The sequence below is a fragment of the Silurus meridionalis genome, chromosome 16 (assembly GCF_014805685.1).
Source record: "Silurus meridionalis isolate SWU-2019-XX chromosome 16, ASM1480568v1, whole genome shotgun sequence".
Lineage (NCBI taxonomy): Eukaryota > Metazoa > Chordata > Actinopteri > Siluriformes > Siluridae > Silurus > Silurus meridionalis.
In genome coordinates, this window is record NC_060899.1 from 8,218,400 (window position 1) to 8,230,789 (window position 12,390).

Here is a 12,390-nt window from a genome sequence, read left to right on the forward strand (position 1 = left end):
GCTTCGTTGTCCCTCTATTCTTCTAAACTTCACTGCATGGGCATGTTCTATGCAGGAGGCCTTTGATGATGCCCAATACTGATCATCGGCTCGTTCTATTTGTAAGCCAGAGAATGAGTGAAGCATCTGAAAGCGGAGCAGCAGGAGTTTGGGACGCCCTCTGTTCTGTTTCTTCCTTCTCACTTTTCCTTTTGTTCAGTTCTGCAGGACAAGCGGCTGTATATAGAATAACATGCGGTGGCGGTAATTGAGTGCAGAGATTTGGTTTCAGGACTGCACGGGTGTGCTCTGTGTGAGGCAACTGACAGCAGAGAAGCAGCATGGATAGGACAACAGGCAGAAATAGCTGCAGCACCTCTTTTGCTATAATCAATGAAGGTCACGGTCTTTGATTATAACCTGTCTTTATGTAATAAAATGCTTTTTTGGAGGCCTGTAATTGACAATGTTGGAGTATTCCAAGCACCATAGTGATATTAATCTACATGTTTTGTGTATTCGCAAATAGGCAAATTTCACAAGTTGCAAGCCCCAGTTAGGGGACGCATTAGACACTGCTGGTATTTTCCCCTTTTCTCAGCTGGTTTTCCTATATGATCAATACTCTTCAGTGGAAGCACATAGTCTGCACCATGTTAATCCTCCCTGGGCCTGACCGCATGCGTGTTTGTATTCACACTGAATCCTGATCGAGTAATGCCTCCCATATCAATACCTTCACCTTCCTGTCTGTAATGATACAGTTAGGCTGCTGCTGCTTTGCCTGCTAGCCATTGATTCTCAGGTATGGAGAGGGGGGAAAAGAGCAAAACAAGAAAAAGAACTAGGTTTTTATCTGATTGGGGGATAAATGATTCAAATAAATTATGGGGTTTGTCAAAAACCCATCAGCATTTATGTTAAAAAAAAAAAAAAAAAAAAAAAAAGAAAAAAAAAGAGCAGAATTATATAATCCATTTTTTCTGCAAGACATCACAGCCAAGTCTTACTACAGCACCACCGTATGTTGATTTACATAGTTTATATGCTCGAAGTGTGTTCAGTGCAATTTGGTATTTTTAATTTTCAGATTGAATCAACCTCAATAAGTGCATTAAAAAAAAAAAATTATTGAACCTACAGTGCAATCCAACCTTGAAACATTTCTGTCAGATTTTCTTCTTGTTCACAGTTTGTTTCAAGCTTTGTTCTTGGACTGTTTCCATGGTAGCCAATTAGCAGACTCTGGTTACCCCTATTTTTAGAGAAGTGTCTAAGTCCCAGCCGTCTCTGTAGACTATATGTGAAAAGGAGACAGAGATTATGGAGGAGTATAGACTAGAGAGAAAAAAAAAATCATAAGGGAGATACATAAAAAAAGATGTGAAAGAGTGTATGAGGGGTGGAATGAGGGTGAAATCGCATGTTTATAGTTACAGTATATTGTGTATTAATATATATATATATATATATATATATATATATATATATATATATATATATATATATATATATATATATATATATAGTAAATTAAAATAGTCATTTGATTGTCTGATTGTTGTTTTTTTTTTTTATTTTAAGTCTTTAAGCTAGAGAATTTCATAAGTGCCAAAAACCTACTTGTCTAGCATCAAACCACACAATGATGAATGTATTTATTGAAAAACCGTTATTGATTTTGCATTGTGAGTTTATAATGCACCCTGTATACACCACTTATCAGGTTTAATTGTACTTGCCCAGTAGGTTTCTTTTATACTTTAGGGCTAAGTAAATCTGATCGAGGGAGAGAGAAAGGGAGAGTGAGGGAGAGGGAAGAGCAGCCAAGTTTGAGATATGAGAGGAGGAGAAGACAGGAAGAGTTAGCTCACTAACCAGATTAACATCAAAATGGCTGTGCCACAGATCCGGCTTCTGCCCTGAAAGCTTTCTCAGTGACACCAGACAGGCCTGCCTGTCGCCACGTCATTATTGGACAAAAAAAAGCAAAAAAAACTTTTCCCGACTACATAATTTATTTATTTTTTGTTTCTGACAATGAAGGCCTTTCCGATGGTTGTATTTAATTGCCTCAGGAACTTATGTATATGAATATTCTAGCCTTTGTGTTCAACCATATAGGTCTGTGAAATGTCAATCACATTTGTAAAAAGCAACTCCCCCCTGTGCTTTTTCTCTTCTTTGTATTTCTGATTGAATATACGAAAGCAGTTGCTTTTGAGGTTTTGCTATATTTAGATTTTTTTTTACCATTAGAGTTAACAGAACGATAACGTTTAACTCTAGGGTCAAACTGGTTTAAATATTTGAACATATTCTTATTTCCACTCCCTCATCACACTGTAATGACCGCATGGTTATTATATAAGTAATGCTAATTTGTTAAATGATGAGACCTAAAGAACAGATGAGCTTATTGAGAGCTAAATGTTTGTTTTGGCTGGGTGATGAACCACTCCCAAGGTCGTCCATGCTGCATTTGTCTTCCGCATATTCATGCTCGGAACATGCACAAAGAAAACCTGTACAAAACTGAAGGCTACACGTTCCCTCCAATCAAAGAGCACATTGCACAAAAGAGGCCAGTGGGTATAATACTGCCTCAATAAAGCATCTTCTCCGTAAATCTTGTTGATGAAGGGAGAGCGAGAGACTGTTTTACGACCGCAGAGAGTGAATGCAGGCCAAACCCCTTGTCCCTGTTTTCACACTGAGTTCATCTGGGGCAGGAGGAGCGTCATCTGCATAGAGATGAGTGGCTTGCATTAGCATGGTCATTAATAAACAATAAAACTAATAAAAGGTTGGCAGAATTGAGCAACAGGGATGAGATGAGATGGAAAATTAGAGTGATGTTGCTGCTGGATAACCACTATAGCTCTAAATTGGATCATCTGTGCCATGAAGATCAGGGATGAAGTAGTTAAACGCAGTTTTGTAATTGAAAGCAGTCAAAGGAGATTACATTTCCATTATATTGGCAGTTCAGAGGTCATGAAGGATATGGGAGAATGTGGTGTTGAGAAATTCCAATTTTGTACTTTATCAGGGAAGCAGTATGGATGAAAAGTAATACAGTACCTTCTCTTCAGTGTATTAGAGGTAACATTATGGATGTTTTAAATAAGTCTGGCTGATGTTTTAGGGAAATCTGGCACCATTTTTCCTATTGCTGCTATGGCACTGAAAATGATTTTTGCCATTGCAAATGAACATACTTCCTCAGGCTGAACATTCTTGTTTGTGTCTAAGTCCATATTTAGTCATAGTTGAGATGGTAGACCAGCAAGTCCAGAGCAGGTTTGATGAAAATCTCCACAAACTCATCAGGCATGCTTAATGCAGACAAGCTGCAACTGAAACGTTACTGAATCAGGATTGTGGCAGGGGCTGTATATTGACTGGCAGATCTAAGGGGATGCCAGTCTGATTAAATGGAGAGGTCACAGAGTTGTTAAGTTCCCCTCTTTTAATGACCTCCATTAGCAGATGAGCATTCTGTACACTGCCCTAGCCTCACACTACACACATGTATAATGTCAGTTCAAATGAAATCATCTGGTTCACACATCTGGCTACCTCATTGCAGTGTCAGTCCATGGAAATGACTTTATTTAGAAATATTGCAGAAGCCAAAGCTATCGAAGGTCTTCTTCATTCTTTTCGTTTACAGAATGTTTCTATTGAATGAGTGTACGGATGTCCTTGTTCTCTGTGGGCTATTCAGACTGAGCATGTACTTCTCAAAATTATCTTTCTTCACATGTACTTTTACTGTATAAAGGTCTTTAAATTGTCTACCTATAGAGTTTGAACTTTTCTTTTTTTTCTCATGGGCATGCTGTTGCTGGGGAAAAAATGGATGAGTTTTGACCATTGTTTCTTACAATTCAGAGGTTATTCCATTTTTTTAATAGACAAAACTTTACAGTTAATACTTAAACTTTTAACGATACATTTGTTAGCATTAACAGGATTTAGGCTTCTTCGTTAGCAATGGGTCGTCTTATTATATTTTTCTTTCCTTATTATATGTTTTCAAAGGGTGAAAGGTATGGGCTGTTGGCAGGCCAGTTCAGCACCTGGACAGTTCTGCTATGAGGTCGTGCTATAAATACTGTATGCTATATGCGATTGAGTGTCTTGCTGAAATATGCTTTAAGCATTGATGGTGCCTTTGCAATATGAAATCAATAATGCACCCCATACCATCAGAGATATGCAGGCTTTTGAGCTGAGTGCTGATAACGCGCTTTGGTGATCCCTCTCCTCTTTAATCTGGAGGACATGGCATCCATGGTTTCCAAAAATTCATTTAACATTTTGATTTATCCTAGCACAGAACAGGTTTCCACTTTACCTTATTCCATTTTAAATATTGTTTGGCCCAGAGAAGAACTCAATAATTCTGGATTCATGTTCACGTATGGCTGCTTCTTTGAACGATGGAGCTTCAACCTGCATTTGTGGAAAACATGAGAAATTGTCTATTCAGACAATGATTTCTGGAGGTGTTGCAGTGATTTTTATTATAGAATCATACCTGATTTTAAGGCCTTGCTGCCTCAGGGCCTAAAGATCACAGCATCCAACATTTGATTTTAGGTTTTATCCATTGCACACAGATTTCCAGATTCTCGAAATCCTTTAAAGAAAGTATGTACCGTATTTTTCAGACTATAAGCTGCTCCTTTTTTCCCACGTTTTGAACCCCGCGGCTTAAACAACAAAGCGGCAAATAGATGGGTTTTTCCGGTTTTACAAACTTCAAGCCAAAAAACTGAGCAACATAACATTAGACCAATGAAATTTCCGAACGGAAATGAAAAAACGCACCTCACCTGTGTTCTGAGCTGCACGGCTTTGGGAAAAAAAATCTTCCAGCGGTGGCGCGCGACGATGACAAAAGATAAACTCCCCAGAGAAATACAGTGGCACCTTGACCTACTAGTTTAATTCGTTCCGTGGACGAGCTCGTATCTCAATTTGCTCGCATATCAAATCAGTTTTCCATATTGAAAATACTTAAAATTGCATTAATCCGTTCCAACCCTCAAAATGACACCCCGTTTTTATGTTTCATGTTATTAAATTGGAAAATACATTTCTAAATAACAAATCTTGTATAAAAACATAATAGAAAAAGTATGTAAAGATATAATAAGGTTTTATTCAGTGTATTTTCCTTGGAGATGAGACGAACGAAAACGCCGGTGGGGTTTGTGTGTGTGTGTGTGTGTGTGTGTGTGTGTGTGTGGAGGGCGGGTAGAGGTGATAAGCCGAGGCCGAGGGAAAACTCGTTTTTTACTATCACTCCTATACACTACATATCCCTAAACTTTAAAATTTTTACTTTTTCTTCTTTGCTTATCTTTATTTTAGTCACAATCTTCGCTTTCTGGCTTCGCTTCGCCATCTAGCAGCGGCGTCTCAAGCTCGTACCTCAATTTTTTGCTCGCATTACAAAGCAAAAAAATCGACCGAGTGACCGCTCGTACTTTAGAAAACTCGTACGTTAATGCACTCGTAGGTCAAGGTACCACTGTTGTTGTGAAAGGAAGGAGGAAGACAGTGAACAATGACTTACTTGGTCGGCTACTGTTTAGATACAAACCGTTGTAACGCGTTGAGTCTGGGTGAAGGGAGAGCTCACTAAAACTCCAGTTGCAACAGAAATCATATAAGCACAGACAGGTTTCCAAAACTTGTGCTTTTTTATTTTTCTTGGCAACAGCGTTATGGGTTAGTCAAAGAAACTTAGAAATGAGCATCAGAAAATAATAAGGACATAATCCTCTGTCTCCACACACGCAGTAATACCGTGAGAATGCAGTGGCAGGCTATTCCCAAAATACCGCTATGCTCCTAATAGAAGCGCAACATATTTCATTTAGTGTCTTTCATTAAAGCCTGTGTAAAGTTTATTAGTGTCAGTGTAGCAGTGTTCACTGCGGCTTATACACAGGTGTGGCTTATTTATGTCAAAAATAAAAATCTTTGTCAAATTCAGTGGCTTATGTAAGGGTGCGCTTTATAGTCCGGAAATTACGGTACTGTAGATGATTTAGATATCCATAGTGTTTACACATTTTTTGTTGACTGTTATTACAAAGTTGCTTTTTTCTACATTTTTAATGCCCATCTTTATTGCTAAGAGATGTACGGACCTGTTGCCAGTTAACCTAATTATTAGCAAAATATTCATCCTGTTTCTTTTCAGTAACTCTTACTTTTCCAGCCTTTTTTTGCTCCAGTCCCAACTTTTAAAAATGAGTTCCAGTAGTCAATTCTTTTAATTAAAAAGCTACATATCTAGATAATTTCTAAATAAAGCTTTATGACAAGTTATATTGCAGAATATATAACTTTTTTGTGTTAAATCAAAAGAAATTCAGAATTTCTTTAGATAGAATGTGGATATAAAACATCTGTTTGGGAGCATATTGCGTTAATTCTTTATTATTTGAGACGCCTAGGCTCTAGTATAATGTATCTTATCTAGGAGAAAGTACATTAAAAGAACAGAGAGAAGGAAAATTGGCTCAACCAGAAAAGGATAGCATGTAGAGGATGAGAAGTAAAAAAATAAAATAAAAATAATAAAATTTCTTTCTTTAAAAAGAAAAGCTGCGGTTTTTTTAGACCTTATTACTGAGAGTGCTGTGCTTCAGTGTGCTATACCAAAAGTGTGTGCACACACAGCATTTTTTTTCCTATTCGTATTTATCAGCAACATATCTGATCTTGACTGAAGCTTTCTGTGAAAGTAATTCAGACACCATTCACTATCTCAGGACTGGAAAGTCAAAACCGATATAGAATAGAAATGCATTCAGTCTTCTTGCATAGTGCATCACTAAAAGGTCATGCAGTGTTTCACCCTTTATCCTTGATCTTTCTTTCATATGTGATGCCCTCATAAAAAAGTCCCATGCAGTATGCTGCTGTAGCCAAACCATATAACCTTGTTGGCTGTGTGGATTTGTATGTGTTAGAATTGTTTTCTAAATGGTCACCTATGACTCTTGATGTAGAACTAGGACTCAAAATGCAGGTGCTTTCCAACTCTCAAAGCAGGGGGCTTTCACTTTCATATGGTTGTGGTTTATAATGGTCAGGGTGACCTGTTCTTTAAATTACTAATTTGATTTTAGAAAATCGGCCCAACTGTGAAATCTCAAGTAAGTATACAATGTGCAATTTTCTTTTTTCCTGTTTTTCTCTAGGATGAGAGTTCAGTGAGCAGTGAGGAGTTTGATATGAGTGACCCCACATGGATTTCAACTGAGCACCATAGCACACTCTCGGACCTGAACCCAGCCAAAAATATGCTCAGCCCTCAAAACACACACAAAGAGGATGACGGTAAGAGCACTTATTTCTTTGCTCATTTATTTGATAACTCTTTCTTTCTTTGTATTTTCTTTTCTCTCTCTGTCTAGATTTCACTCTGTCAGCCATAATGTAGTCATCTCAATCTTAATAGAAACTCTCTAACCCCCTATGGGGGAAGAAAGATGTAATGGACTCTGAAATGAAAGACAATAGATTGGTATGGCGAAGCATGAAGCTTTGCTCTTGGTTGGATATGCTCACTCAGACACAATGTGAGCATAAGGGCCAAGGTCTGGTGAGATTAATCGATTTTTATCAAACTGTTTCCACCTCTTTGCTTTCGGGGCGCAGTATGGTTCAGGGTATAGACAGAGAACAGGATGAAGAGAAGTGGAGATGAGTTAGGGGTAGGGTAGGTTAAAGTGGAAAAATTATACAGGCAGTGCTATGGGGAGACTCTGAGCTGAGAGTGGTTGATGTTCATAGAGAGTGTGGAAACCAGCTTGCTCATAACAAAGCTCTTCTAATGGTCATCACGTCCTGCCCACTGCGGCCTTTAACATTTACATTGAGGTGTTCGCGCTCAGATTAATTAACACACCACAGGTGTGTTATCCACTATACAAGTTTACATATTTGGAATTGGACAGCAGGGTCTAGATTTTCAAGCATATTGAGCAGTATTTTCCTCCCTGTGATTGTTTCTTTACACTGCGCCGTTTTTATAGATTTTTTTATTACATTTTAAATATTTTTGTGCCAGACAAACAGAATGCATCTCAAATCGTGATGTATAGGTGACCTAGTGACTTAAATCTTATTTTAAAAGGACTAATTAATTAGCGAACGCCATGATCCTAATGGGAACTCATAATTTATCCTGTATTAAAAACGGATGAAGTTGGAAGGTAAACCTGTTAAGTTGATAAAGAATCATAACTGTAGATAGTCTTAATATTAGCTCATTTAGAGTTTTTGAAATCCAGGACATTTCCAATTAGATGTTCAAAGTTCAAACTTGAGACACGTTGCTCAATCAATTCTATCAACTAACCAAGACCACTATTCAGGGCAAATTTATTGGATTACATAACTAAAACGCTAAATGTCTTCCTTCTGCTTATTAGGGGTTGCAGAGGCAACAGGCTGAAAAGCGCCAGGAAACATGTCCCTGGAAACATCCTGTATTTCTTAATATTCCCGAGCCAATCATGAGAGATAATCTCTCTGGCAGGGCCGGGGTCTGTCCATCGCGCATCTAGCATGTATGTGTATGTTACTCTGGATAAGGGTGTCTGCTAAATGATGTAAATGTATGCAGGATCTAACCAGGGTGCTGCCTTGTCAGGTTCCTTTTTGTTTTATTCAGGTTTAAGCTATGAACCTTGCAACGAATGGTAAATATCAACCCATTACTTTAATGGGTTGATAAATAGTTGAATTGTTGAGGATATGGATGCTGATTGGTAAAACGAGGCTTTGTCTAAAAAATTTGTTTCTTTACCACCACAGACCAGTACAGCATCTATAACACTGTAGTCACTGGCCAAACCCATTTGTCACTTTTCCGTTGCTCATGAAAAGTATCCCAAGCTACAAATCCTACACATAGGGCAAAGCTTTTTTTTTTTTTTTTTTATTTACATTACCTAAAGGGGCATCGTTTTTTTTTTTTTTTTTTTTTGCAGGGAGAAAGCCATAGACTCTAACTTGGAGGTGACTATTTTTATTCTAACCACTTCAAACTCCGCAGTGAGATGTTTGAGTATGCTGGTTGTTTGAGTGCATTTTACAGATCCACATATTGGACACACCCAACCTTGGCTTAATATTCTGCTTATGCAAACCATAATCAGTACGGGAGACACGAAACACATTTTTACAAGTTCAAAAAGTTTTATTTTTACTTTTTGAAAGACCAGGTTGCAAAAAAAAAAAAAAAAAAAAAAAATGTTAGAGAAGTTTTTCAAACCCCATAAAACACATGTAGAATGGATTAAAATCCTCTCATGAACTTTCACAAGGCTAAGCAAGAGCCAAGAACTTGTCTCCTGGAGACTGATCCATGGTCAAGGCAGGAGGAGGAGGGTCAAAGAAGTCCTTCCGTATTTACCATATTAATCTGGCTAGTGCCCTTGGGACAAATCCAACTTGCCACCCAGTAGTGATCAATTACCAACATGTCCATCTTTTTTTCACAATCACAAAATTGATCACTGACTTTTGGCTCAAGATGCTTTGGTACCCAATAGGGAATTATTGATTATTTTGATAAATGATTAGTTGACCGTTTAGTAGATTGTCAGTTATATGGTGCCTTAAAACTTATTTCATGGATAAATAAAATAAGTAGAATACATTTGCTTTCTATCATGTTGTTTAAATTACCTTTTTTTTATTATTATATTCAGCAGTTTATTTAAAATATTTTTTTAATATTGCATGGCTTTTCTACAGTATCGGTAGCATTAATGTTTCTTGCTGGGGAAGGAAAGGAAGGAAAATTGGCAAATTCTTAATTTCATTTAAAAAGAACTAGAACTGTTTATTAAAGTCAAATGATCCCATGTTATAGATAAACCAATATAATTGTAAAATATTTTGTTTAATATAATTGTTTAAACTTGTTGGTGGAGGTGGTTGGTGGAGGTGGTTGGGGTATCAATAATGGTTACCAAGTAAATGTACCATTACTAAGAAAGAATTTTCATTTAAAAACTTTTGGAAATTCTAATCCATATATCTATTTCAGTAAGACCAAGAAAGTCTTAATAAAATACTAAAGTAACTGTTACATGTTACCATGTCACAAACAGTCTGGATGTAAATAAATGTAGGTGCTTAAATATTTGCTATAAAGTGCAGTTGACTATAAGGCTATAAGGTGCTATAAAAGTCTAGGTCTCATGTCTCAAAAACATTTTTAGGAAACAGATGAAAATCTTTAGACTGGCTGCTTTTGCTTTCTTTGGCCTATAACTGCTACTTCTCCTTCTTTTTCTTTGTGATACTTTAGAAGAGACCCTGTAGATTTTTTTCTGCTAATTTGCACAAAGAGGCCAGAGTTTAAGTCCACATAGTGGTTTCTCAAGAACTGTTGGAATTTTGTATGGCACACCTACAGTATATTCTATGAGTTGTTCTTTTGTGATCACTTAATATTGAAACATGCCCACCATCGGCCAATCGGGTTATAATTCTGCATCTCATATAGTTTCCATTAAGCCAAGCTAATGTGTAAATGAGTATTTATTCAGCATTGGATTACATCATTCTTTTTGATCAGCTTTCAACAGGCATTTTCTATAGGTGTTTAAAAAACCAGCATTCAGCAGTCATCTCAAAACTTGATTAATATGTAAGGTCTATTTATGGCTCTATGTATCCTGGCAAGATCTGGCCACTAGTGGCAGAACGTTTTTACAAGGCGCCTGTTCTAATAAGACGTTCTCTCACTGCGTCTCTGTTATAAGTCATTGTTTCCATTAAATCCAACCGAGCCTGGATCCTATGGAGTGTGTGCTGCTTGTTCACCAAATCAAATTAATCATCTTTTTTTTTTCATGTATTAAGCACAGTTGTGATGTAGTAGTTGAGTGCAGAGTTGATCTCACTAGATTATGTGTTAATAGCCTTCAAGGATCTGCTTTTAACTGCTTTTATTTCAAGGTTGATTTCAACCTTTGCTTAGCTGATACTTTAGCGCTACAGTGGCTGTTCCAAAACGTGAAAGAAATAGTGTATTGTTTAAGCAATGTTTAAATCAACTGTAAGATTGAGATGATGATTTAAAAAAAATATTGAATTCATGGAAAAAATGGCCAATAGAGCAGAGTTTAGTTTAGGCAAAATTACAATTGGTATTTTTCAGTGAGCTTCAACGGTAAGCTACAAGTCAATCAACATTGACTCTTGGCTTCTAATTCAGTTTTGACTTCTATGACATTCAGGATCTACAATAAATTAAGAGTAACAATAGTGTCACAGAGGTTTTTATGTATGTAGTTACAAGAATGAGGAGTGTAAGTCTTTTTAACATATTTAATTCAGATATTAATAATTAATTTTTGTAAAGCAATTACAATAAGCACCTGTGCTATTAACCACAAAAAGGGAATGTATCAGCCAAAAATGCATGCTCATTGGTGTATATTGCCTTCAATCCAAAGTAATTAGAATTGCTGTTAGAAATGTGTGGTGCTGTTCTTTTTCTGTAATTTGCAACCTTGATATATTTTTTGTATATTCTGTAAAATACTTTTAATATAAAAGGTTTTTCAGTGGGCAAATCAAAACCTGCCCTTTAGCAATGCATGAATTTCCAGCTGCATGCTTCTGGTGTTGTAGGCTTTCTTGTGTTTCTCTATTATCTCAAAAACATATATACCCTATCTAACAGATCTGTGCTTCCTACTGAGAAATCAAACTGATTATATCTAGGTTACAGAGAGCAAGAGACCTACTACTCGTGTGAAAAGCCTCTTGTATGAGCTGGTTTTGGAGGATCTCTGTCACTGGATTTGACACAGCACCATCAGTTATGAGTGACTGCTAGACCCAGCACATTGTACTCGGTTATCAGTAGAGATGTGACACGACACGAGGGCTGAGGAAAGAAAGTGAATTTCAGAGAGTAAAGCTCTATTTAAACTGAAGTAGTTTTACTTAGGGGAGTCTCTGAATTGCTGGGATTGAAGTCCCATTCGAAACTAGCATTTTAATCATGTCTGCTGACCGTGCATGCAGGTATGTGAAAACATTACACTATGTTTTTGTCATTAGAAATATTCCAAATAGATATATTGCACATGAATATTTGCATCATACCCTGCCGAAAAAAGCATTTTTCTTTGTATAAAAACTCTCCAGGAGGTGCTCTTTGCCATTGCCTTCCACAGAAACGAAGTCTTTTGAGTTGACCGGAGTTCACAATGCAGAATAATTAAATATAAATAATAATTAAAATGACAAGCGACAGAAATAGATGTTATGGTCATGTTACCTACTAATTATTAAGACAGACTTGTGTATGCTTCGAAAAAAATAAAAAAGCAATCGGTTCAGATTAAAATA

At 36.9% G+C, this 12,390-nt stretch overlaps 1 protein-coding gene across 4 annotated transcripts in view; it reads left to right on the plus strand.

Annotated features, from left to right (window-relative positions):
• nol4lb (nucleolar protein 4-like b) overlaps nucleotides 1-12,390 on the plus strand; it is a 94,652-nt gene that overhangs the window by 41,262 nt on the left and 41,000 nt on the right. For all 4 annotated transcript variants that reach the window (XM_046869336.1, XM_046869337.1, XM_046869338.1 and 1 more), the window contains one exon: nucleotides 7,209-7,347. In XM_046869336.1, the coding sequence (XP_046725292.1) occupies nucleotides 7,209-7,347 (139 nt within the window). The remainder of the gene's footprint in view (nucleotides 1-7,208; nucleotides 7,348-12,390) is intronic.